At 47.6% G+C, this 21,981-nt stretch overlaps 3 protein-coding genes across 7 annotated transcripts in view; all 3 read left to right on the forward strand.

Moving 5' to 3' along the window:
• The first annotated feature begins 1,736 nt into the window (after positions 1-1,736).
• TMEM52 (transmembrane protein 52) lies at positions 1,737-5,738 on the forward strand. 2 transcript variants are annotated; one of them, XM_058039391.1, is made up of 4 exons: positions 1,737-1,930; positions 2,680-2,724; positions 3,904-4,073; positions 5,142-5,738. In XM_058039391.1, the coding sequence occupies exons 2-4, from the start codon at positions 2,693-2,695 to the stop codon at positions 5,450-5,452; spliced, it is 513 nt and encodes a 170-aa protein (XP_057895374.1). In that variant the 5' UTR covers positions 1,737-1,930; positions 2,680-2,692; the 3' UTR covers positions 5,453-5,738. The 2 variants fall into 2 exon arrangements, with proteins under 2 accessions (XP_057895374.1, XP_057895373.1); XM_058039390.1 differs by lacking the exon at positions 1,737-1,930 and having other exon boundaries at positions 2,334-2,724.
• A 1,791-nt stretch (positions 5,739-7,529) lies between these two features.
• On the forward strand, positions 7,530-21,427 carry LOC131092482 (basic salivary proline-rich protein 3-like). The gene is made up of 4 exons (XM_058039160.1): positions 7,530-7,664; positions 13,846-13,862; positions 20,743-20,976; positions 21,100-21,427. The coding sequence occupies exons 1-4, from the start codon at positions 7,530-7,532 to the stop codon at positions 21,425-21,427; spliced, it is 714 nt and encodes a 237-aa protein (XP_057895143.1).
• Positions 20,968-21,981, forward strand: part of GNB1 (G protein subunit beta 1) — a 38,904-nt gene continuing 37,890 nt past the window's right edge. For 3 of the 4 annotated variants that reach the window (XM_058039248.1, XM_058039249.1, XM_058039252.1), the window contains exon 1: positions 21,118-21,423. The gene's annotated coding sequence lies outside the window, so the exon portion shown is untranslated. Of the gene's footprint in view, positions 21,013-21,117; positions 21,424-21,981 lie in introns of those variants that run through there. The other variant, XM_058039251.1, reaches the window with a different exon arrangement.

Below are 21,981 nucleotides of genomic sequence, written 5' to 3' on the forward strand. Positions count from 1 at the left end.
GAGAGTGCTGCTGTGTTCTCCTGGCATGGATCAGTGCCAATCCCAGTGCCCAGGAGAAGCTCAGCACAGCTCCTGCAAGTTCATCTCCTGGAAAGTCACCGGCCCTGTTCAGTTCTGTGCTTCCAGAGTGGGTTATCCACACTGGCCATTAAAACTGCCAGGGGACTCTAAACATGGAACCCTGTGTTTCTGTTTCCATATCACAGGACTCCAGTAGGAATGGAGCTGTTGTGAGGATAATATGGAAAATGTAACCTCAGAAATATTTCTTCATTTCCTGGAAGTTGAAGTTCTCTGCTCCTCTAACTGCACTTGTGACCATTCCACTTTCAAACTGAGTTTTGCAACTGTGACCACTCTTGGGTCCCTGGATACAAACTCGTGCTTCCAGATTTGGATCTAAAAGCCAACATGAACTTCATGGCACTGATGCAGTTCTGATTTAATGAGCAATTCACACCCCCATGTATGATCTTATTAATGCTTAAGGGCAAACCCAGCTCATTGTAAAGCAGAGAGTGAGAAAACAAGCACTGGTGTCACACACATTTATTAATTCATGTTCTGCTTCTCCAGAAGTGACTTCAGCTATTTCTTCACACGTATGAGCACAGGTTTTCCTAAATGAGCAATGGCCCCATGACCCTGAGCAGTGCTGGAGGAAAGCACTGCAGTCACTTTGTCACATGCCATTGTGAGCTGGAAACAGCGGGCATCAGTTCTAGGGATGCAGAGCAGGGAACATCACCTGGTGCTCCCCAGGCATTGTGTCCACTGGGGTCCCCATGGGGTGGGGCCACCAAAGGCATCGCTGCCCTCCTCAGCTGGACAGGGATGAGAACACGACAAAGGCTCATGGGTGGAGATAAGGAATTTCTACATTTGAAATAGCCTGGAGCACAGCGATCCTAAAGAGCCGTTGAAACCTTTTCAGTCGTGTTCCACCTGCTTTAACAAGGCTGGGTTTAGAAGGGGAAATTATCTGCTCTTCTAAACATTTATTTCTAACTCATATATTTCATACCAGGTTTCTCATTCCTTTATTTCTCCTTCAAGTCCCTCTGGCACAGCAGAGGCTCAGGGTGTGTCCAGGGGCTGCACACCTGATGGGTTCTGGTCTGGTGAGAGCTTCGAGTGCAGTCCTGAAGCGCTCCAGGGAAATCTCTGCAAGCGGAGCTCTGTCCCCTGTACCCCTCCTGACATCCCGGGCTGGGCAGGGGCAGGGACAGAGAGAGAGACAGATACAGGGATAGGGATAGGGAGACAGGGATAGGGATGGGGACAGATACAGGGATAGGGATGGGAGCAGGAACAGGTGCAGGGGATGGGGCAGGGACAGGGCAGGGACAGAGATAGAGACAGATACAGGGACAGGGATAGGGAGACACGGATAGGGATGGGGACAGATACAGGGACAGGGATAGGGATGGGAGCAGGAACAGGTGCAGGGGATGGGGCAGTGACAGGGGCAGGGACAGGGGCTGGTGCAGGGGATCGGGCTGGGGCAGGGACCGGTGCAGAATCAGGGACACGCTGGGGGTGTCCGGGCCGCTCTGCCCCGCCCGGCCCCGGCCCCTCCCGCGGGCGGATCGGTCGGATCGGGCGGATCGGTCGGGGCCGCGGGGCCCGGGGGCGGCGCTGCCCGGTCCCGCCGTGCCCTGCCCGGGCTCTGCCCCCCCGGACGGTCCCGGTTATTTATTGCGCTGCCCAGCCCGGGCCAGGGCTCGGTGTCCCCTTTCAGCGCCGGCCGCGTGTCCTTGAAGCAGCAGCGGTGGCTCCCGGGGCTCTCGGACGCTCGTCCCAGCCGGAGCCTCGGGGCACGGGCAGCAGGGACGGGGAACTTCTCCTGTGGGCACCTGCTGATCCAAGGCCGGGCTGCCCTTCCCCGGGCACCGCTCTGCTCTGGGAGCAACTGTGACAGCTCTGCCCGGTGAGTAACCACTGCCTGCTCCCAAACCTTCCCACCGGCACCGAGTGACATCCCCACGACAGAACGGTGACTTGCTCATGGCCATCCCTTACAGCTTCTTTTCTGATCTCTAAGACAGTCAGCGACTTTCAAATTCACTTGGCTGCCCCTGCTCTGTGGACTGAGGTTCTCCCCCGCGATGACTCCGGGTGTCACTCGTGCCCAGTTTGCAGAGGCTGTGCTGTGCTCAGAGCCCCTGTTCTGGCACAGGAAATCCCACAGGAGGTTCAGCACACACAGCCCTGCTGAAATGGCACAGGAGCTGTTCTCCTCCTTTGTGCTGCACCAGAGCTGAAAAAAGCCATTCCTGGCTGCACTGGAGCCATGGAAAAAATAACTTTAAAATACCTGGGGGACACAGGCAGTTGTCCAGACCAGCATTTTCAGACAGGCCTCTGGTATGAGGCACCCCATCTCAATTACCTTTAAACAACACTGATTTGGCTTTTTGGGAATCCTGCACAAGTCATTCTCTCTCCAAGCAAGAGTAAAGCACCAGTCAATAAAAACATTTATTGATTCAGAACCAACTTTTACAGTGGGATTGTTTGCATGTTCTCATCTGAAGTAATGGTACAACCATGAAGAACAATCTAAGGTGGTTTTGCTCCATACCCTCACTGAGTGCTTTCCCTTTTCCACCCCAGGAAAGTGCATTCCCTGCCATACATGCACTGTTTAATCAGTGAATCATCTGCCTTCCTTCACAGATGCCCTCAGAACATGTCTGATTGGACAAGTCTGTGGTATGTCTGGTAAGTTGGCTTTTAATCTTCCCAACCCAGAACCCTTTGGAGGTTTTTATAAGCAGCCCTTGGAGCAGGGCAGTGGAAAGGCTTCTCTCAGGCAGGATCAGGGAAGGGTTTCTCTGTTTTCAGAGGAATGGGCTGGACGAGGCCAGGGGAGATTGGGTGTCAGGTGGGGACCAGCATTCACCGAGGGCTGTGTCATCTTTCCCTTCTGAGTGCTCTGGAGTTGAACTCCAGGGCTTGTTTGTTCTTCCTAAATAGCCAGAGCCCTGCTGGCCATTGGCTGCTCTCACAGGGCAGCTCCAGCAGGGATTTGCTGGGCCCTGGCCCTGCCTCATGCAGGACTCACTCCCTTCTATGGAACAGGGACAGGGACTGTCCCCTCTGCTGGGCACAGAGCTGAGCACAACCTGCTGGGAGGGACAAACTGGGACCAGAGAGGGGATTCCCAACAGGATTCCTCTCACACCTGGTACAGGTGCCCTGACGTTGTTTGCATGGTTGGCACTCTGTCCATACATTGGCTCTGAGCACACAGAGGGAGTTGATTCCTTCACCTCCTTCAGTCTGGAGCAGTTTTAAAATACAGAGCTCTTTAAAAATACACAGTTACTAAAAATAGATTGAGAAGGCTTCTGAAAGCCTCCAGGAAAGAGGGAGTTGGACTGAGAAACTGAGAGGTGGGCAGGTGGAGTTTTAGTGGAGAACCTGAAACACAGGTATATCAGTCTAGGTACATTAAATTGTTAAATATTAAACTTCCTTAAGCAATAGCTACAGATAGAATTGTGTTTTCAAGGCATAAATATAATTTAATATAATATCATTTCCATGCTCATGAATAAAGAGAGGCCCTAGACTTGTGAAAGTTGGTGCTTGTGCTTCCCTCCAAGTACAAACCCTCTCTTGCTGTGGAAAGCAGAGCCATTCTCCCTGCACAGAAGTAGAAAATAATGCAAAATAGTGAAATGTTTCAGCACCTGTGAGCCAGAAGGGGTTGTACTGCTGGGCAGTAATTCTTCAGCTCATGACTGAGTGTGTGTGATCCAACTTTCTAACCCAGGATCCAGCCCCCATTCACAACTAAAGGAGGCTTGGCCTGTCCTCTGACCATTTTGAAATGATATTGTGGTTGAGAAGCAGTAAAACATAAGCAGAGTACTGGAGGTGTTCCCCCTCTTTCAGGCTGATCTTGCTGCTGGTGTTCCTGCTCCTGCTCTGCGGGGTCTCAGTGAGCTGTGTCAGGTTCTGCTGCAGGAAGAAAAGGATCCCAGTGGAGCCCTTCCCTCGGCACCCCTGCGACCTGGCCGTGATTGGCATTGACAGTGACAGCACTGCCCACAGCACAGTCACCTGTGAGTACCCTGGGGTCACCCTGTGCCCCTCAGCGTGTGCCCCTCAGCGTGTGCCCCTCAGCCTGAGCTCCTCACCCTGAGCTCCTCACCCTGAGCTCCTCACCCTGAGCCCCTCACCCTGAGCTCCTCACCCTGTGCTCCTCACCCTGTGCTCCTCACCCTGAGCTCCTCACCCTGTGCTCCTCACCCTGTGCTCCTCACCCTGTGCCCCTCACCCTGTGCCCCTCAGCCTGTGCCCCTCAGCCTGTGCTCCTCACCCTGTGCCCCTCACCCTGTGCCCCTCACCCTGAGCTCCTCACCCTGTGCCCCTCAGCTTGTGCTCCTCACCCTGTGCCCCTCACCCTGTGCTCCTCAGCCTGTGCCCCTCAGCCTGTGCCCCTCACCCTGTGCCCCTCACCCTGTGCTCCTCACCCTGTGCCCCTCAGCCTGTGCCCCTCACCCTGTGCCCCTCACCCTGTGCCCCTCACTCTGTGCTCCTCACCCTGTGCCTCTCACCCTGTGCCCCTCACCCTGTGCTCCTCAGCCTGTGCCCCTCAGCTTGTGCCCCTCACCCTGTGCTCCTCACCCTGTGCCCCTCACCCTGTGCTCCTCAGCCTGTGCCACTCAGCCTGTGCCCCTCACCCTGTGCCCCTCACCCTGTGCTCCTCACCCTGTGCTCCTCACCCTGTGCTCCTCACCCTGTGCCCCTCAGCCTGTGCCCCTCACCCTGAGCTCCTCACCCTGAGCTCCTCACCCTGAGCTCCTCACCCCGTGCCTGGGGCTGTGTCCAGCCCTGCAGGAACAGCAATTCCCAGTGAGCTCCAGCAATTCCCAGTGAGCTCCAGCAATTCCCAGTGAGCTCCCAGAACAATTCCAGCCCCACAGGGGGAGCACAAGAGGTGAAGGGAGGGATCAGGGTGACAGTGAGTGACACTGAAGATCAGGAGTGACCCTACATGGACAGCTCCAATATACAGTGCATTCATTCTGAAAATAGAAAAGTCTGTAATTTCCAGGAAAAAGAGCCTTTCATATATTGGTGTCCCATGCAGGTGTTTAATTTTTATTTTAAATTCTTTTTCTTCCCAGCATACAGCTCATGGCAGTACCCCCCAAGTGTCCAGATTCCCTTGGTATTTGTGGATATGGATAAGAACACTGTGTCCCCTCCAGCTTACAGCCTCTATGCCATGGACCTGCCACCTTCCTATGATGAAGCTGTTCAAATGGGAAAGCAAGTGGCACGGACAAACCAGAAACTTGATGACATCCCTGAACAGGTGACACCACGTGGGCTGAACTCCAGCCAGTCCCCACCTGACACAATCAGCAGAGATCCAGCAACACAGGCAAATTCAGAAGATTCAGAAGATGCCACGAAAGAACAGCCACAAGTCTGACTCAGTTCAGAAGGGGAGAAAAGCAAGGGAAGGACTGTAAGAGTTAAAGAAGACATGAAGAGTTTGGGTTTCTAAGTAGGTTATGATGGAAAGATATTTCTTCTCATGCCCTTGTAATGATCTGTCAGAAGAAATGTTTTCTGTGACTGCTGTAATCCCCTGGTAAAGCTTCTTCAAGGATATGAAATGAGGTAAAAGGGCAGCAGTTTAAAAGTGGGACATGAATGAGTGTTCATCCTCTGGTAAAAAAGTTGTTCCTTGTGTCCAGCAATAAAAAAGGTTAGGAGAGTTTTGCCACCTTGGGAATACACTCAGAGCAGCACAAACAGGAAGCTGTTGTACTAGAACTGAAGTTTCCCAAGCTGGAGTTGAAGGGGAATCCCAGCAAGTGACACTGAGCAGCCTCTGTGGTTTCTCTTCTTTGGGAACACCAAGTGCCCAGGAAGCTGCTGAGGACAAAGAGCTGCTCGTGTTCCTCCAGGAGCAGGAAGATGCCAGGACAGGAGAGCATGGAGGGAAATGCTTTGTGTTGGTTCACAGCTGCACCAAGGGAAGGAGGCAGAGGAGACACAGACACTTCTGTGCTGCTGGTGGTCATGAGACCCCAAGGGATTGGTTTTGAGGTTCTATAAATCTTTCCACTTCTATTCTCAAGATGTGTTGCCTTGTGGGTGGTTCCCTTTGCTATTTAATTTTTCCAGATAAAGTACACATGAATTCCAAAGAGACACCTGTACACATGGTTCAGTATTATTGATGTGTTTCAAATATTCATCAAATATTTCAAAGATGCCTTTATATTTTGTGATCTGCTCAGGTGTCAGGGTGTCAGGCAGCACAAAGAGAAATCCCAGGTTCCTGGCAGCTTTTACCAGTTCAGCACGTGGACAAGCTCAGGAATGAGCAGGGTGACACAAAACATGCCTGTGCTGAGCCATCCAGAGATACAAACACCACAGAACAGGCTGGGCAAAAGCTCAAAGAAAATACTCTTAGGGATGGTTCTTTGTGAAGTACTGATAGAGGGAGAACTGCTGAGCATCATTTTAGAGCTGGGAGCTTGGAGCTGATTACAGCAGTAGCAGCCCAGACAAAAACATGGGCTCCAGAGGCAGGGTTTTAATGCCAGCTTTTTCCCTTGCTCTTCCATATTCCAAATGGTCCAAATTTTGTCCACTCCTGAGCAGTGATTTTCTTTGAATCCACTTCAGCAAGGTGCTAATCTGGCTGCTTTAGGAACATGAGCAATTGCCAGGGTGGCTCATGGCTCTGGGTAAGAGCAGCAAGCACAGCCTGAGCACTCGCTGCTATTAGTGAATGTAGCATAAATTTAGGTGTCTGTCATTAACAGGCAGGAGAAGTGGTGGGCACAAAAGCCTGCACAGCTTTTAGAACACTGTTATTCTCTGACAACCATTACTGCAAGAACTGCCCTGGAAATGAGCACTAATGATTTAAAGATGAAGATCTCTGGCAGCCACAGGCCCAGGATGCTGCTGCAGAGTCATGTGTGAGCTGTCCATGAGTCTGGCTCCCCAGGGAAGGGTCAATTCTATTTTTAACTTGCATGTAACTTACTATGAGGGCTGACTGGTGCAACAAATCTGCTTCTCTTGTGTCTCCTCTCTGTCATCCTTCATTACATTTCTGCTGTTTTATTCTTTGCTCTGCTTTCCTTATGTGTGTCAAGATGGAGGCTGGGCATAACCAGGGTAACTGTTTGGATGTGTCTGCCTGGAAGGGCAGTGTATGCCCAGCTCGGGATGTCTCCAAGTCATAAACGCAGCAGATGTATTTTTATTTATTGAACTTTACTACAGCGCTCAGAACGAAGCCTCTGCCCTTCCGAAGAAGGAATTAGTGCTGGAGGGAAATGGCTGAGCGCTCACTCACAAACAGACGGGAATGCAAAGCCAGGCGAGTGAGAGAACCGTGACTGACACAAGAGGGCAGTCCCTGCCTGCTCCTGTGCCTGCAGGGAAGGGACCGGGCTGGATGGAGCAGGGGAATCGCCAGGCTCCAAATCCCTGCCCTGGTGCCCCTGGTGCCCGCTGTGCCTGCAGGGAAGGGAGCGGGCATGGATGGAGCGGAGCGGGAGAATCGCCAGGCTCCGATTCCCGGCCCTGCCCGTGGTGCCCTGGGCCTGCCCGGCTGCCAGCTCCGTTCTCTTGGTCACAGGAGATGCAAAACCCCAGGAAAACCCCAAATGCCTGTGAGTTCCTAGGAACAAGGCCATAATCTGGCGGGAAAATCTCGTGTTTTGCCCAGGCTCTTGCCTTGTAACATTATTCAGAAATTGTTAACAGCAGCTGCTGCCCCATCAGCCCTCAGGAACACAGACTTTCCCCTCAGCACAAAAGCAGCCCAATTTGCTGTGTCACGTTCATAGTTAAGACATTATTAAGGTCTTTCTTGTGACTGGCCTTCTCCAGGGTGGTGCCACGCTGGAGTCCTTGCAATGGAGGGTTTAGGAGATCCCTCATCTCTGTTCATCACCTGAGGTGATCCCTCATCACAGCTTCTGTTTCATGGAACAGGTAGAACTTCACATTTTTGAAACCTACAGTTCTCTATCAGTTTGCTTGACATTGCTCCGTGGATTCAGAAGTTACTAGCTGGGTGTGCAGCGTGGAAGGAGGGGAAGCAGGACATGGATTGGGAATTTGTGATTCCAAAGCTTCACTTCCAGAAGAGAGCAGTTCTAAAAAGAACACCAGGGGGAGGTTGGTCCCACAGCAGGGTAAAGGCTTGGCCTGATGCAGGATCTCAGAATTCTGATTTCTCACCATCACTGGATCTATTCAAGCCTGATTATATCCACACAAGCTTTGTGACATCTCTAAGGGAAAAGCCCCTCTCTGTAATTACCCAAAGTGCATTTTTAATTGTGATTTCTATTTGGTCCTCAGTTTGGCACCGTTCAGCATGCAATTTTTCTTCTCCCATTTGTTCAGAATGATCATTTTGTCAGTTATTTTCTGCTGTTCTTTGCTGGCTGTGTGAAAGAGCCTGTGCTGGGGAGATGGACTCTGAGGCTGAGCCTCCATCACTGTCTCTGCTCTCACACATGCACTCAGCACGAGCACTTGTGCTCAGAGAGAAAACGCAGCCATGGAAGTAAATTTTCTCAATAATTCATGGCCTTTATAGCCCAGAGCAAATTATACCTTGGCTCTGTCATGAAACTCAGGCTGCAAATCCCTTTATGGCCAAGCTCGTTAACAGTATCAGTAAAGTGGTACCTCTGGATGCCTTTGATAATTGATGCATTATAATCTTTGGAGAGTGTTTAGTGGTAAACCTGCAGCACCCAGCCCGAGCCATCAGTGGGGTCTGGATAGAGGAAAAACATTTCTTTGTTTGCCTTGCAGGTGCCTTTGTCTGCCTCAAACAGCCCAGGTTTGATTGCTTTGTTTTCTAACTCATTTTGTCTTTATCAGCTGCAGTTTTTTGAGGGAAAAGGATCACTGCTGCTGCCAGCATGGATGAGTGGGACACTGCAAAACCTGCTCATTTATGGAACTAAATATCTCTGCCACAGCCACTCTTCACACTCCTGGTTCTGTTCCTAACCCTCTTTACCTCTTTTTTACACTCCCTAATTTGCTGTAAGTAGCAGAGGTTCCTTCCTTCACCCACAATTAAAATTCAAACCGTGAGAGAAGCCTTGGAATCCTTCTCAGAGCAGATGATGAAAACAAAGTATCACAGGGGAATTGTGCTCTAAAAACTGGAGAAGACAATAAATGTTTTATGAAATTCTACATCCTAAGGTCAAACTCAATGCAAAAAAAAGGTTTAGGTGCAAACTCACATTGCTGGAAAAACATTTTGTTCTGGTCAGTCAAAATTTAGAATATAAAATGCCAGAGCTGCTCTTTTTTATCTTACTGGAAGGAAAAAGAGGCCTGTAGAATAGAATGCAGACTTTCAAATATATTTCAATTTTTTAAAAATAACAAAGCTCACCTTGGACACTCGCTGAAAAGAGAAAATCAATTTCTATTTCAAACCTAGAAATGAACTTGCAAACCTGAATCTGTATTAAAGTGCTTAATTTTTACTCTTTTTTTTTTCCTGCTTTCCCAAGTAGCTCAGAAATGAAACAAAGGAGAAGAGCCCGATGATGAAAAAAATGGGTTTTTTTTCTTTCCATGCTAGGAGTTTATGGCATAACTATTTCCTCCAGCAAGTGATGAGGCGCAGTCCCAAGGTCCAAGCACTGACCTGGGGACCCACTTTGGTGACTTTTCTGCCACAGAAAAGTGGCACCTTTTCCTCCCCCCTGAGCCTGGTCTGTGGAACAGGGACTCAGCTCTGCCTTTTCTTGCACAGGATCTGGAGGATGAATGCACCGAGCGTGGGCTGTGCTGTCACAGTGAAATACAGGTACAGTCAGAGCATGATGAACTTTGTGTGGGACATGAAGTGCAGGAAAAATCCTCCAATCCCACTCCCTCCCCCTCTTAAGGGGCGAATCTGGAGCAGAAACTCGGGCAAAGGGTGAGATTTAGAAAGAGCCCCTGGACTTCAGGAGCCTCATCCCAACATTCCTAACTGGGGGAGAGGCAAGGTTTGCTCAGCTCGCGGGGCTGGGAAGGTTTCTGTCCCCAGACCCTCCCAGAGCTGTGGCAGCCCGGCCGGGCTGGGAGAAGCTGCTGTGCCCTCACAAAATTACCTGGAGGCAATGGAGCTGTGAGCAGCCGCCAAAGCAGACGGCCATAAAAATAACCCAAATAAGCACTCCGTGCGTGTTCGGAGAGTTTCCTCCGGCCTTGGCTGCTCCCAGCAGATGGGGGCAGTGAGCCGGGTCGGCCGGGCAGGCTGCAAGGCCAACACACAGCAATTACATTGAGGGCCATTATTTGGGGGGAAAACCGGGCTGTGCTTTTATTCCTTACTTATTTCGCATATAGACTTTCCCACAGTACCTGCTGTGAAACACGGAAATTCAAATGGCTTGGGCATCTGGGAAATAAAAAAGGGTATGTTGGGTTATTTTCTACTGTAATAATGAGGAAAAAAACGGTGATAAGGAATAGGGGTATCTCTGAATCAAGAAACATCCTGGAGTGGGACAGACTCCACAGATATCCTGGGCATCTCGACAGGTTTCAATGTGTCTGCCTCTGTTTTCCATGGGTAAACAATTCCAGGATCAGAGGCTGGAAGGGACCTTTGGACATCCCCTGGTCCAGCCCTGCTGCTCCCTGGGCCCTGCCCACTGTGGCTCTGAATTCCCCAAGGATGCAGAACTCACTGCTGCTCTGGGCAACCTGTTCTACTCTCTGACCCCCCTCACAGTGAAAATAGAGAATTTTGGACTGTTGGAGTGGAATTTCCTGGATTTGGGATTATTCCTATTGCTTCTTACCCTGCAAGCTGGTGCCCAGGGAGAAAAGTCTGCCTGTGTGTTCTTTGTCCTTTCCCCCAGGTGTTTGCACACATTTATAGATCCCTCCTGCACCACCTCATCCTGAGGCCAAAGACTCCCAGCTTGCTCATCCTCCCCTCACACGTCAGCTTGGATGCCTTAATCATCCAAATATTTAACTCCATCTTCTCTCCAGCTTGTCCAAATCACCCAGGAGTTTCCCCTGGATGCCAGTGTGATGTTTGAGGGGTTTCTCCTGCCTGGGCAATGAGGAGCTGTAGACAGCAGAGTGTGAAGCACCCGTGGGTGCTGTCCCTGTCCCTGTCCCTGTCCCTGTCCCTGTCCCTGTCCCTGTGTCTCTGCCCTGACTGGCGGCGGTGCCACCTGGGCACAGGGGACAGCAGGGCTGGCACTGCCATGGCACCACCTCCCACAGCAGGGAGGGAGGCTGTGACACCACAGCTGTGACACCACAGCTGTGACCCCTCAGTGGCCACCCCAGCACGGCCACCCCAGTGTGGCCCCACGGGAAGGGAGAGCCAAGGTGAAATCACAGCAAGACCAATCTCCCCTCTCTGCTCTGCACCAACTGTTTAATCAGAAAATAAGGGATGAGCTGCTGGAACAGGGAAATAAATGCAACCTTGCTCCTGCTTTGGGGTGGAGGGTGCTACAGAAATGCCCCTCCTTTGGGAGCCCAGGCTTTAGCAGCACAGGAAATTGCCTGGATTCAAAAAAAGGAACACAAGGAATAATGCTTCTCCAGGCCAGAGAAGGAAGAGAGATTTCCCTTCCTTTCTCTAGTTTATCACATTGTCGCCAACAACAAAACCATGTTTCATCAGAGCTTGGCCTTGCTCCCCCAGGTTTTAATCACAATGGTTATTGATGAAAAATCTGAAGGGAATTGTAGCTAGAGATGCTGCAAACCCACTGCTCAGTGCTGTGCCAGAATCACTGTCATGAAAATTCAAAGTTTCTCATTGATTCCTACCTCTTGATTTCCCAACATATCCCACAATTTAGGTACAAAACCTACACCCCAAAATCTCCAAGATTTAATCAATGTTCATTATACCAGGTAACACACATTAATGCAATTAGCACAACAAAATCAGGATAATTAGAGCATCTATGGAATTAGTTTGGTGACTTCTTCATCCATTTATAATTATAGATCATGAAAGTGCAAGTGTGTACACGTGTCTGAACAACTGATGGCTGTCACACAGAGCCCTTCTCCTGCCCCCTCCTGTTTTTGTCATCAGGCCTGCTCCTTTTGGCTCCTTGGTGCCTCTGCCCTTTGTAACTCTGTGCAGCCATTTACCCACGGACCTGTGGTTAATCCTGACACCCAAACTGGCTCCTCTGAGTCTGAGCCAGCATTCAGAGAAACGAAACTAAAATAAAAGGAGTTTCTCATCCATCTGGAGATGGGGTGGGGGATGGAAGAGGCAATGCCAGGTCAAAAAATCAGTCAGATTGTTCTTTATAAGCCCCAAACCACAGGTGTGGATGTGGAAGGGTCTTTCTTCAAATCTGCATGTCCGAGTTTGGGTGATTCACATCTAAAGCTGTGGCTGCACATTCTTGAATTCAGGGAAGGCTCCAGTAGAAAATCTCTGGCACAGGAAGTTCAGCTTCCTCTCCAGATTTCCTTCCTCCACCCCCTTATATGCAGAACAGCAGGGACTCGCTCTGGCCTGGCCTGTTCAAACTCTCAGGAGTGCAGGGTTGGAGTTCATGGCCAACACCTCCAGCCCAAGGGCTCAGGGCAGGCAGCACAGCCCAGTGGCTCTGGGTGACAGCACAATCCCAAAATACCCTCAGTGGCTGAGCTGGGTTTGGTACCTGCACGTGAGGCTGCACCCAGGCCCTCAGCAAACATCATCCACAGGGGTGACACTCCCAGTGACACTGAAACCATCTCCACAGCCAGACTCCTGCTGGTGACACTGAGCATCAACCAAAGGCAGAAATTCAGCCATCATGCCACTTTGCTCCAATTACAAAGTAAGAAAATCTGTGGAAAAGGAGGTTTGGATCAGTCAATGCCTAAATTATCACAAATTATAACAGGCTAATTTCACTTTCTAGATTTTTATCTAGGCTCGAGGTGTCCTTCAAAAACAGCCTGCTAGACTTCAGGCCAAGGGTCAGGCAGTTCAACTGCCCAGTTTGAGCCTCAAACTAAACCAGGAAAAATGTGACCAGCATCACACCTGGAAGCTGATGTGAAGTTTGCAGCCTGGGCAGCAGAAGGGGTTAAACCCCACAACTCACCTGCATTTTCATCCCAGCAAACAGAAAAGAGTCCTTGGGTTTCAGTCCCTCAAAGTGAGAGATTAATAAATAATAAATGGGAGTAGCATCAGTTACAAATGCCAAAGGGGGATGATGCCTCTGGATGCATTTCTGCTGACTGCTGCATGTCAGGAAACCACAGAGTGCTTTCAGCTTTGACTCCAACATTAATTTTGGCAGTGGAAAGAGGTTTTATTAAAAGTACTGAAAATGTCATTCATCTTTATTCCTATTACATTTGTTACAAGGATTTAAACCCCAATATGGAACTATAGGGAGAAGAAAAAATCGAGATTGACTCATCTGATCATAAAAATAAATGGAACTCTAAACATGTTTTAAATAGTAAGAAGTACATTTGGGTATTATATTTCTAATACTGGAAGGTGGTACTGAGATGAACTGTTTTTCATGGTTTGTTTTTTCTCTAAGGGGTTTTTTTGGAATCCCTAACAAATGAAATATTTGTAGGTATGCTATCATGGTAGCCTATAATCCATAGGGGAAAAATAAATAAAAGGTGGAAATGTGAAGAATTGAAACCATTCAATTCTTTTTAAATATTAAATTCAAAGGAAACAAAACTATTCTTTGAAGTACTCTAAGTAATCTAAGAGATCTGAAATCCTGCTGTAAGTCCATTTACTCAAAATTGTCTTTTTGCCTATTTCAGTTAATGCTGAATAGTACATTGATAATGCTGGGTCTTTTCTAGGATGTTCCCAAGCTGAGGTAGGTGGGGAATTTAAGTTACTTGCAGTCCTGGACTCCTAACCTGAAATCCAGATTTTCTGCTGCAAATGCAAAATTTCCAAAATAAATAAATAAAATAAAAATTCTGCTGCAAATCCCTACTGGCAGCAGTGTGGCAGAAATCACAGAAGCCCAAAGGCCTTTGTGTGTTATGGGATTGGCACAACAGCAGCAGAAAGGGAAGAGCTGATTTCCAGCTGTGACAGTTGTGGAGTGGAAATGTCTTTAATCAAGCATCACCTCTCAACACACAATAATCACCTACAAGTAGGTTTTATTCCAGGTCTGACACTGGATTGTTCAGTGAGTGAAAAGGTAAAGGTTTTTAGAGAACACTGGGTTTTTATGGGTTTTCTTCCTTGTTCATGATAATGCTATCATTAGGGAAAGGGGGTGGTTTATGTTACCTTCAGTATCTATTTTTTAATGTATGTCTGGACTCTTTGCAACTTCTTAGTCCAGACTTGTTTGTGTTTTAAGGTTTATAAAAATATTTCCCATCAAAATTATTTCTTCAATAAATATTTTGGCTTGACTAAGCAAAACTATACATGTAGAGGGGCTTATTTTTTTTTCCACTATAAGTAATTGTCTTTGTATAAAAACTAAATTTCATGTGCTGTTTATTTACTAAAACCTCCATTCATTCAGCCTCTGAAAATCCAACTGTGTTGGCTGTTTATACTTTGTCAGTTCTCCTGAGCAGTGATAGAGAGATATATAATTTATGTATAAATTTTAGTTTTGCTGATTTGAAACATGAATTTTAAGCATGTTCTCTGTAGCAGGTTCTCCCAAGGAAGGGTTTCACAGAATTGCTGACAAATTATTTGAGATTTGGGATATTTACTGTGACAGATCCCACAGGTCACAGGAAAATTCTCTTTTTGTACATTTATAAACCAGCCCAGCCCCTCACTCAAAGGACATGAGTAGAACTTGGCTGCAAGTTCTTTCATTTTGACCAGCAACTGAACTGTGTTTTGCTTTTTTCCCAAATAATTACTTAATTTTGGAGTATGGGATGCAACCATCACTGAACCTACTCATTTTATTACCTATTGCAATTCAATTAATGCCCACTGAACTCTCCAACCTTCTCATGGCAATGAGGCTTGGTTTGACTTCACAGGGATTCTCCAAGGCCACTGGTGAAGTCCCCTGACCATGAATATTTTTGTTTTACAACTGCATTTTTGTTTTCTGGATTCTGGAATCTTGCAGCAGCACTGAAGTTCTCCTTCAGCTGCAGGTCAGGCTCCTGGAGAGAGCAGGAGTGGTTGGGAGCAGCTTCCTAAGGACACACAGCTGTGCCCCTTTCCCACTCTGCTCCTGCAGGGATGGAAGGATGGGATGGAAGCTCCAGGGAGTCTGACACACAGCAAGGTGAGCAAATTCCTTCTTGTCTTTGAAGGCATTTCAACCTTCACCACAAATCTGCTGTGTCTGACACCAAGGAAAGTTCAGCAGCCAGGCTGAATTCTCAGTGTGCATTCTAAACTCTCAGCATCTCCTGGGTCCCAGTTGTTTTTGTGTTTGCTGCTCAATGAACCCCTTGAGGAAAGTCCCTTTAAATGGGGAAATGTGAGGATTTAAATGGAGAAATGTGAGGATTTAAATGGAAAAATGTGAGGATTTAAATGGGGAAATGTGAGGATTTAAGTTTTTACTCAAACTGCTTGATCAGCCCTCACACAACCCAAGTGTTACCTACTTAAAGGAAGACCATGTGTGCAATTAGTTGGGTGTGTTTATAGATTCTGTAAACACACAATGCAGAATCTGATTTCTAAGATGATTATTACAATTCCCTTTGTTGCTATTATATTATTTTCCAAGAGCAACAAAGGACTTTTAAAAGCCAAGCTACAGCTTGTAAGTTTAAAGGTACAGCAAAAATGTAAACTCACAATAAATACTTGAGTACAAAGGAAAACCAGAATAATCCCCAGCAAATGGAAAAGAGCTCTGATACATTTCTGATTCTAAGAAAAAACCACTCAAAGCTATTCTTTTGGCTCTCTGAAGATGGATTTGTTTAAATAGAATGAAAAAAAGGAGCATTGGTGTTTGGTAAGTGCATAAACATGCTCAGACCAACCTTGAGACACCTGTTGATGCTTCTAAGTTGGAATATGAAAAAAAAGTTCAGAACAGAGCAGTCCCAGCAGAGAAGTTTTGTGTTTTGTTGAACAAGTATCCAGAGATTACAAAATTCTCTATTTGTGTCACTGTAGGATTGTATCACAGTATAAAATCAGGTGCTGACTGTGAGGATCAGCAGATCCAGGTTCAAGCAACCCCAACATTTCATCTCCTTTCTTTCCATAAAGTGCTGGGTGCTGGTGGTAAAGAATTTCACATCCCTCTGCATCAGCTTCCTGTGTCTAAGACAACAGTATTTGTATTTTTTGGCTTTGGAAAATGCTACAAGTTCTGCCAAACATAGGAACCAGGAATAAATTTGTATTATTGTTGAAGTGACAGGTACCTGTGGCACTGATACTTTTTAAATGGGTCACAAAGGAATAGGAGCAAGGTTTTTCCCTGGAAATGAAAGCACCTCCAGCCACAATTTGTGAGAAAACCAGATTAGAATTTGTGAGAAAACAGGACTAGAGATAATGCCTTTTTAAGGACAGGGAGCCCAGTGTGTCCTGCTCCAATTCTGCCTCTGTTGAGGACAAAATATTCCCAGACAATCATATAAGAGATGTGATTATAACATTGTAACATCCCAGGAACACACCCAGGACAGCTCTGGCCCTTCACAACTCTGCTCCTTCCCCTACACAGCAATGGATTTTTCCAGAGGATTTTGAAGTGACTTCCAAAGTCTCTCAGCAATTCTGAATTAACTGTCCTTGACCCATCTCACACAAAACCCTCACTAGGACTGGAATTCAGGAATTCCATGGCTGGATCAGTTATAAACTCAGAGTATGGACTTTGCTGTTTGACACAGACTCCCAAACCAGCTCTCCTTACCTTAAAACCTTGTCAATTATATTCTCTGCAGACTAACACAGTTTTGCTAATTTTATGCCATGTTCTCAGAAGTGTTTAAAATAACTCTTTTGTTCCATAATAATAGGGAAACTGAAAGAAACTGTGAGAATGCAGAATGTAACTAAGGAGACTGAGCTACTCCTACTTTTTGCTCTGCCTGGCCCCACTGAGGATTTCTATTCAGTTTGCTTTTACTTATTTATTTTCTCTAATGAATGATCTTGATATTCTGCTACCTGGGTCCTTCCTCAGAAGGTAGCAGTGATGATTGTCATCCAATTGTTAAAGAAGTGGCAAATAACAGCAGGTTGGAACTGCTCTGAATTAGGTTTTAAAAAATAAAACAATAGTTAAAAAAAAAAAAAGAGTTCTGAATACTCAGGGTTGAAGCACAGCTGAAGTTTAGACATTGTATAAGCTTCCTTTAATTTTGGTGCAATGTCAGGAGAAATGAGAGTTCTGCTTTTCTTTAGGGACCAAATGGAGAACTTCAAACTCATTGAGAATCATGTGAGTGTGTCCTTGGCTCTGTCCAGGGCTCACAGAATGCTCTGCAGCCACCCCAGCATACACAAAGTGTTCTGGAATGGGAATGGTGAGGTTCTGGAACATGAGCTGGGGTTTTGAGTCAGTCTATTAAAAACACTTACCTGAGGTAACAAAGAAAGGAGGCCAAACACAATTATTTATTACTTCAGCAGTATCCTTACACCATCTGAGGAGCTTTGCAATTTTGTTAAGTGTTGATTTTCCACCTTTTTGTAGAAAGCAAAATTTGTACCTTTCCACTATTTGGTGACAGTTATTCTGTCAGAGCACAGGGGCATCTTGATTTACCATAACAATCATACAATAACAACATGTAAATTTTGATTATAACAATGGTATTTGTGTGCAAAAATTAATTGCTTTGAGAAGAGGAACTGCCCAAAGCTTCACCTAACTCAGGATGCCCCCTACAAAAGGGTTAATGTCAGCTGATTGAGAAAAAGGTGCAAGAAATTTTGCAATGGAGAACTGTGGAGCAACCTTTCTACAGAGGTTTTCTGTAGCTCTAACCCAGGACCAGAACTGTAACTTCAAAATGGACTAATCAAAAAACATTAAAATTTGTTTTATTAATTATCCATACCAGATCTTCAAGTATTCACAGATGTTTTCAGTGAATTTTTTAAACAATATTTTTGCAGTGTATAGGAAGAGATAAACTTATATCTGTAAGTCCACTTAACTCTGGTGATTTGCACATTCACCCCCTGAACAGTGCAAACTATGGCAGTTCATGGATCTGTGTGAAAAATTAGGATTAAAAATGAGAAACAAATTTAGAAATTAAAGATAATGCCTGTGCAGCAGCTTCCAGCACAGGATCACATGAGGACAGCAGAATAAACCACCTTGTTGCACACAGCAATGTGGGATTGCTCAGATTATAAAACCTCCAGGTTTTAAAAATTAGAATGCATAAAAATTAGAATGTTGGAAAAAAAACCCCAGAGATTCTTAGAAGATCTGAATGTGTATTTTATTTAAAAAAAACCCAAACCATGTTTAGTTATTAGAATTGCACCACTGGTAAAAGCATGGAAGAGAAACCTGAGGAGGAAAAGCAGGATCTGTGTGATAAGAGTGTGCAATGGGAATAAAGCATGCATTAGTTTAAAATGGTATCAGTTATAATTATGTAATTTATGATATAATTAATTCACACTGCAACTGTTCTAGTCCAATAACAAAATCTCAATGCAGCTATTTTCTCAAAGAAGCAAAATGTGATTTACTATTTGCTATCAATCTCAGAATGTTATTTTTGTTCATTACACAGATTTTTTTCTGTATCATCCAGTGCTAGCTGAAAAATTTCCACAAGATCTCCTAAGATTTTCAATTTTTCCTTTGTAAAACAAAGACTTTTTTTAACCTTTTATGTATGGTACCTTTTTTTGCCTAATGTATTAAGTGGTCATTGTTTTCCACATAAATGGATATTTTAATCTCTGCTAAGCCTAAAAGTAATCTCTAACTAAAAAAAATTTAAAAAACCAACATGCAATTTGCCTACTAGAAATCTCACTTAGATTTAATGACTAAAATATTGTGTTTAACTGCTTTTGAAATCTGTAGGCAACTTTGCAAGTATCTAATAAACTTGTGGTGTTTCTGGAGCACTCAGATTTAATCAGTATTTTCCAGATGGGGATGCTGGCCTCAGGAACATTGACATCCCCATCTGCATCCATGTGGTTCCACAGATTTTAACATTCCTGTCCACATTGCAGGGCTGGAACAGAAATTTCCCCATGGTCACTGGAAAGAATATGAGTCATTTGGGACAGTAATTCAAGAATAATTTATTTTAATTTCAGTAAATTTCTTATTTTGTTATTTGTAAATCACAAGGTGATGAATTAAAGCTTTAGTGCATCATAGAAGTTATATAAAATCAAACATTTGATCATTATAAATCAAAGGCTTAACCACACCAGGATCTAATAGTTTTTCATAACAGACCAACTGAATAATAGCCAATCCACTTTCCTACATTTAAATGGCAAACCTGCTCTTTCTTTTACTAATTAGAGGTAACCACACCTCCCTGCAGAAGGCATGACAGAAGGAACACTGCTTTAAATTCTGGGGAAGTAAGAATCTACTGGGGGAAGAGTTTGCAGAAGAAATATTGACCTCATGAACCTTTTTTTGGTTGGTTTCTGTTGTGTTTGTGGGCTTTTTGTGTGTTGTGGGGTCTTTTGTTTATTTTAATACAGTGTATTCATGCTGGATAGGTTTTAATTGAAAATTGACTATAATGCTGTGGGTTGTTTTACTTTTACTACAAACCTATTTTGGTTGCCAAGTAACCTCACCTTTTAGCAAGGCATAAACAAATATTTGGGAAAAACCTCAGATTTAGAGCTGTGATAAGAGGAAAAGTGACACAATAGTGTATCTCTACTTACTTCTCAATAATAGTTAGGGTTTCAGTATGAGTTCTGGTGGGAAATGATTCCATTTTGGTGACATGTCTCCTGCCTGGTTTATGTGAGGTCCCATCTGCAAGACAGAAATTGCAAATTTTATGCTCCCTTATTATTTTTTCCTACTTTCTCTTTCATGCAAACCCTTCCAGAGCAGTGATGGATGCTGTGAGGAGAACATGAAAAGAATGCTCTGGAAACTTTGGCTGTGTGAGTACCTTTATAAACAAAGCTGGAAAAAAGAAGTTCTAAGCTACAGAATTGCTGTTTGTCAAGTTTCTGAGGGAAAGATCACAGGATCACAGATTTGTGAGGGTTGGAGGGGTTCTCTGGAGATCACCCTGGCTGAAGTGGGGTGACCTGGAGCAGATGAAACAGGAATAGTGTCAAAATATGTTTGGGATGGCTCCAGAAAGGGACACTCCACACACAGCTGCTCGCTGCCACCCTCATGGAAAGAAACTCTTCCTCATGCCGAGGAGGAACTTCTGGTTTAGTTCACAGCCATTGCTCTGCATCCTGTGGCTGGCACCGCTGAGGAGCCTGGCACCATCCCCTGACACCCCTCGGAGATATTTTTATTCATTAATGAGATCCCTCCTCAGTCTTCCCAGACTAACCAGGCCCAGCTCCCGCAGTCTCTCCTCACACGATGATATTTAGGTATTTGTCGCCTGCCAGCCTCTTGTGAGCAGCATTTTAAGGCCTGTGGCCTCTCCCGCCCTTTCCCGCTCGGCAGCCCGGAGCACTCCCATTTAACGCGGTGTGGAGGCTCTGCCTCTCCCAGCCCTGAGCTTAAACACCATTTGTGGCTTCAGTTTCGTGCCTTTTTGTTCCCATGCGGCTCTTTCTGACTTGTTTTCGGCCTGCAGGGCCGGCGGGGCGGCCGCGATCCCCCCGCCCGCCGCCCGCCCTCGCCCTTTGTTCGCTGAGGGGAGGGAGCGCGCGGGCGGGAGGCGGGAAGCGCGCGGCCGCCGCCAGCGTAAGGGGCCGAAGGGCGTTGCCCGCGCGGGAGCGCGCACCGCGAGGCTCCCGGCCGCGCGCACCGCCCGCCCTCCCTCCCGGCCGCGCTGGGCGGGTGCCCGGTGGAGGCGGCGGAGCCTCCGGTGAGGCTCGCGGCGGCCGGGGCGGCGGAGCCTCCGGTGAGGGGCGGCGGGGAGCGGCGGGGCCGCGCGGGGCGGCGGGCCGGGGCGGGGTGGGAGCCGAGCCGGGGTTTCCCGGGCGGGCAGCACGGGCGGGGCGGAGGGAGGAGGGGAAGGAGGGAGGTTCGCCGCGCCCAGGCTGCCGCTGCCCGATGGCTGCGGGGAGCTGAGCGGGCTGAGGAGGAGTCGAGACCCAGCGACACCCCCTCCCCCGCGGATCCCTCCTTCCCGCTCGGCTCTGCCGCCTTCCCCGGGACCCGCCGGGCGCATCGCGGGCGGCTCCCCCGCTCCTCCTCCGCCGCCTCCTCCTCCTCCTCCGCCCCCCTTCCCTCCCCAGGCCGGCGGGACGCGGGCAGGACCGCGGGCGGCGGACGGACCGGCCCGGTTCATGAGCAGCGGCCGGGAGGGCAGGTAACCGTGTGAGGGGTGCGGGGAGGGCGGGGGTCCCTCAGAACGCGTTTCCCGCCCGCCGAGCCCCGGCCGGCCCCACCCCGGGGCCATCTTCCCTCGGCTCCCCCTCAGCCCCGCTCCTTCCCCTCCCCCGCGCTTCCTCCTCCTGCCGCACTTCTCCTTTCCCTCTCCTTTCCTCCCTTGTCCTCCCCTTCCGCCGCCGCACCGGGGGCCCCCCGGGCCGTCTCCTCCTTCTCATCGCCCCCGTTCTCGGCGACCCCCGGTATGGCGGGGTTGGAAATAGCCCCCCTCCCCCGCGCTTCCCACCTCCTCGGGGCTCCAGCTTCCCCTAAAAAAGAAGTGTGTTTGTAGCTGGAGGAGGAGGGGAAAAAGGTGGGGGTGGGACCGATTCCCTCTCGAAGGCTTCCAGGCGAAAAGGGAGGAGACCTCGGATCTTGCGGGGTTCCATTTTTAATTATAATTACGCTGTAGTGGTCCCTGCTAGACGGTTTGGGGGTCTTGTCTTAAGCCACAAAAGGCGAGTTCCAGAGCGATCCAGCCGGCGGCAGAGGGAATATC

The sequence above is a fragment of the Melospiza georgiana genome, chromosome 22 (genome assembly GCF_028018845.1).
Source record: "Melospiza georgiana isolate bMelGeo1 chromosome 22, bMelGeo1.pri, whole genome shotgun sequence".
NCBI lineage: Eukaryota > Metazoa > Chordata > Aves > Passeriformes > Passerellidae > Melospiza > Melospiza georgiana.

What these genes read in the sequence shown, in the direction of transcription:
- LOC131092482 (XM_058039160.1), top strand. Translation starts at nt 7,530, where the DNA reads ATGGATGGAGCGGAGCGGGAGAATCGCCAGGCTCCGATTCCCGGCCCT. An exon ending in TGGAGGCGGCGGAGCCTCCG is followed by an intron (nt 20,977 to 21,099) that starts GTGAGGCTCGCG and finishes CCGGGCGGGCAG; the next exon opens with CACGGGCGGGGCGGAGGGAG.
- TMEM52 (XM_058039390.1), top strand. Translation starts at nt 2,639, where the DNA reads ATGCACTGTTTAATCAGTGAATCATCTGCCTTCCTTCACAGATGCCCT. An exon ending in ACAAGTCTGTGGTATGTCTG is followed by an intron (nt 2,725 to 3,903) that starts GTAAGTTGGCTT and finishes CCCCTCTTTCAG; the next exon opens with GCTGATCTTGCTGCTGGTGT. An exon ending in TGCCCACAGCACAGTCACCT is followed by an intron (nt 4,074 to 5,141) that starts GTGAGTACCCTG and finishes TTTTCTTCCCAG; the next exon opens with CATACAGCTCATGGCAGTAC.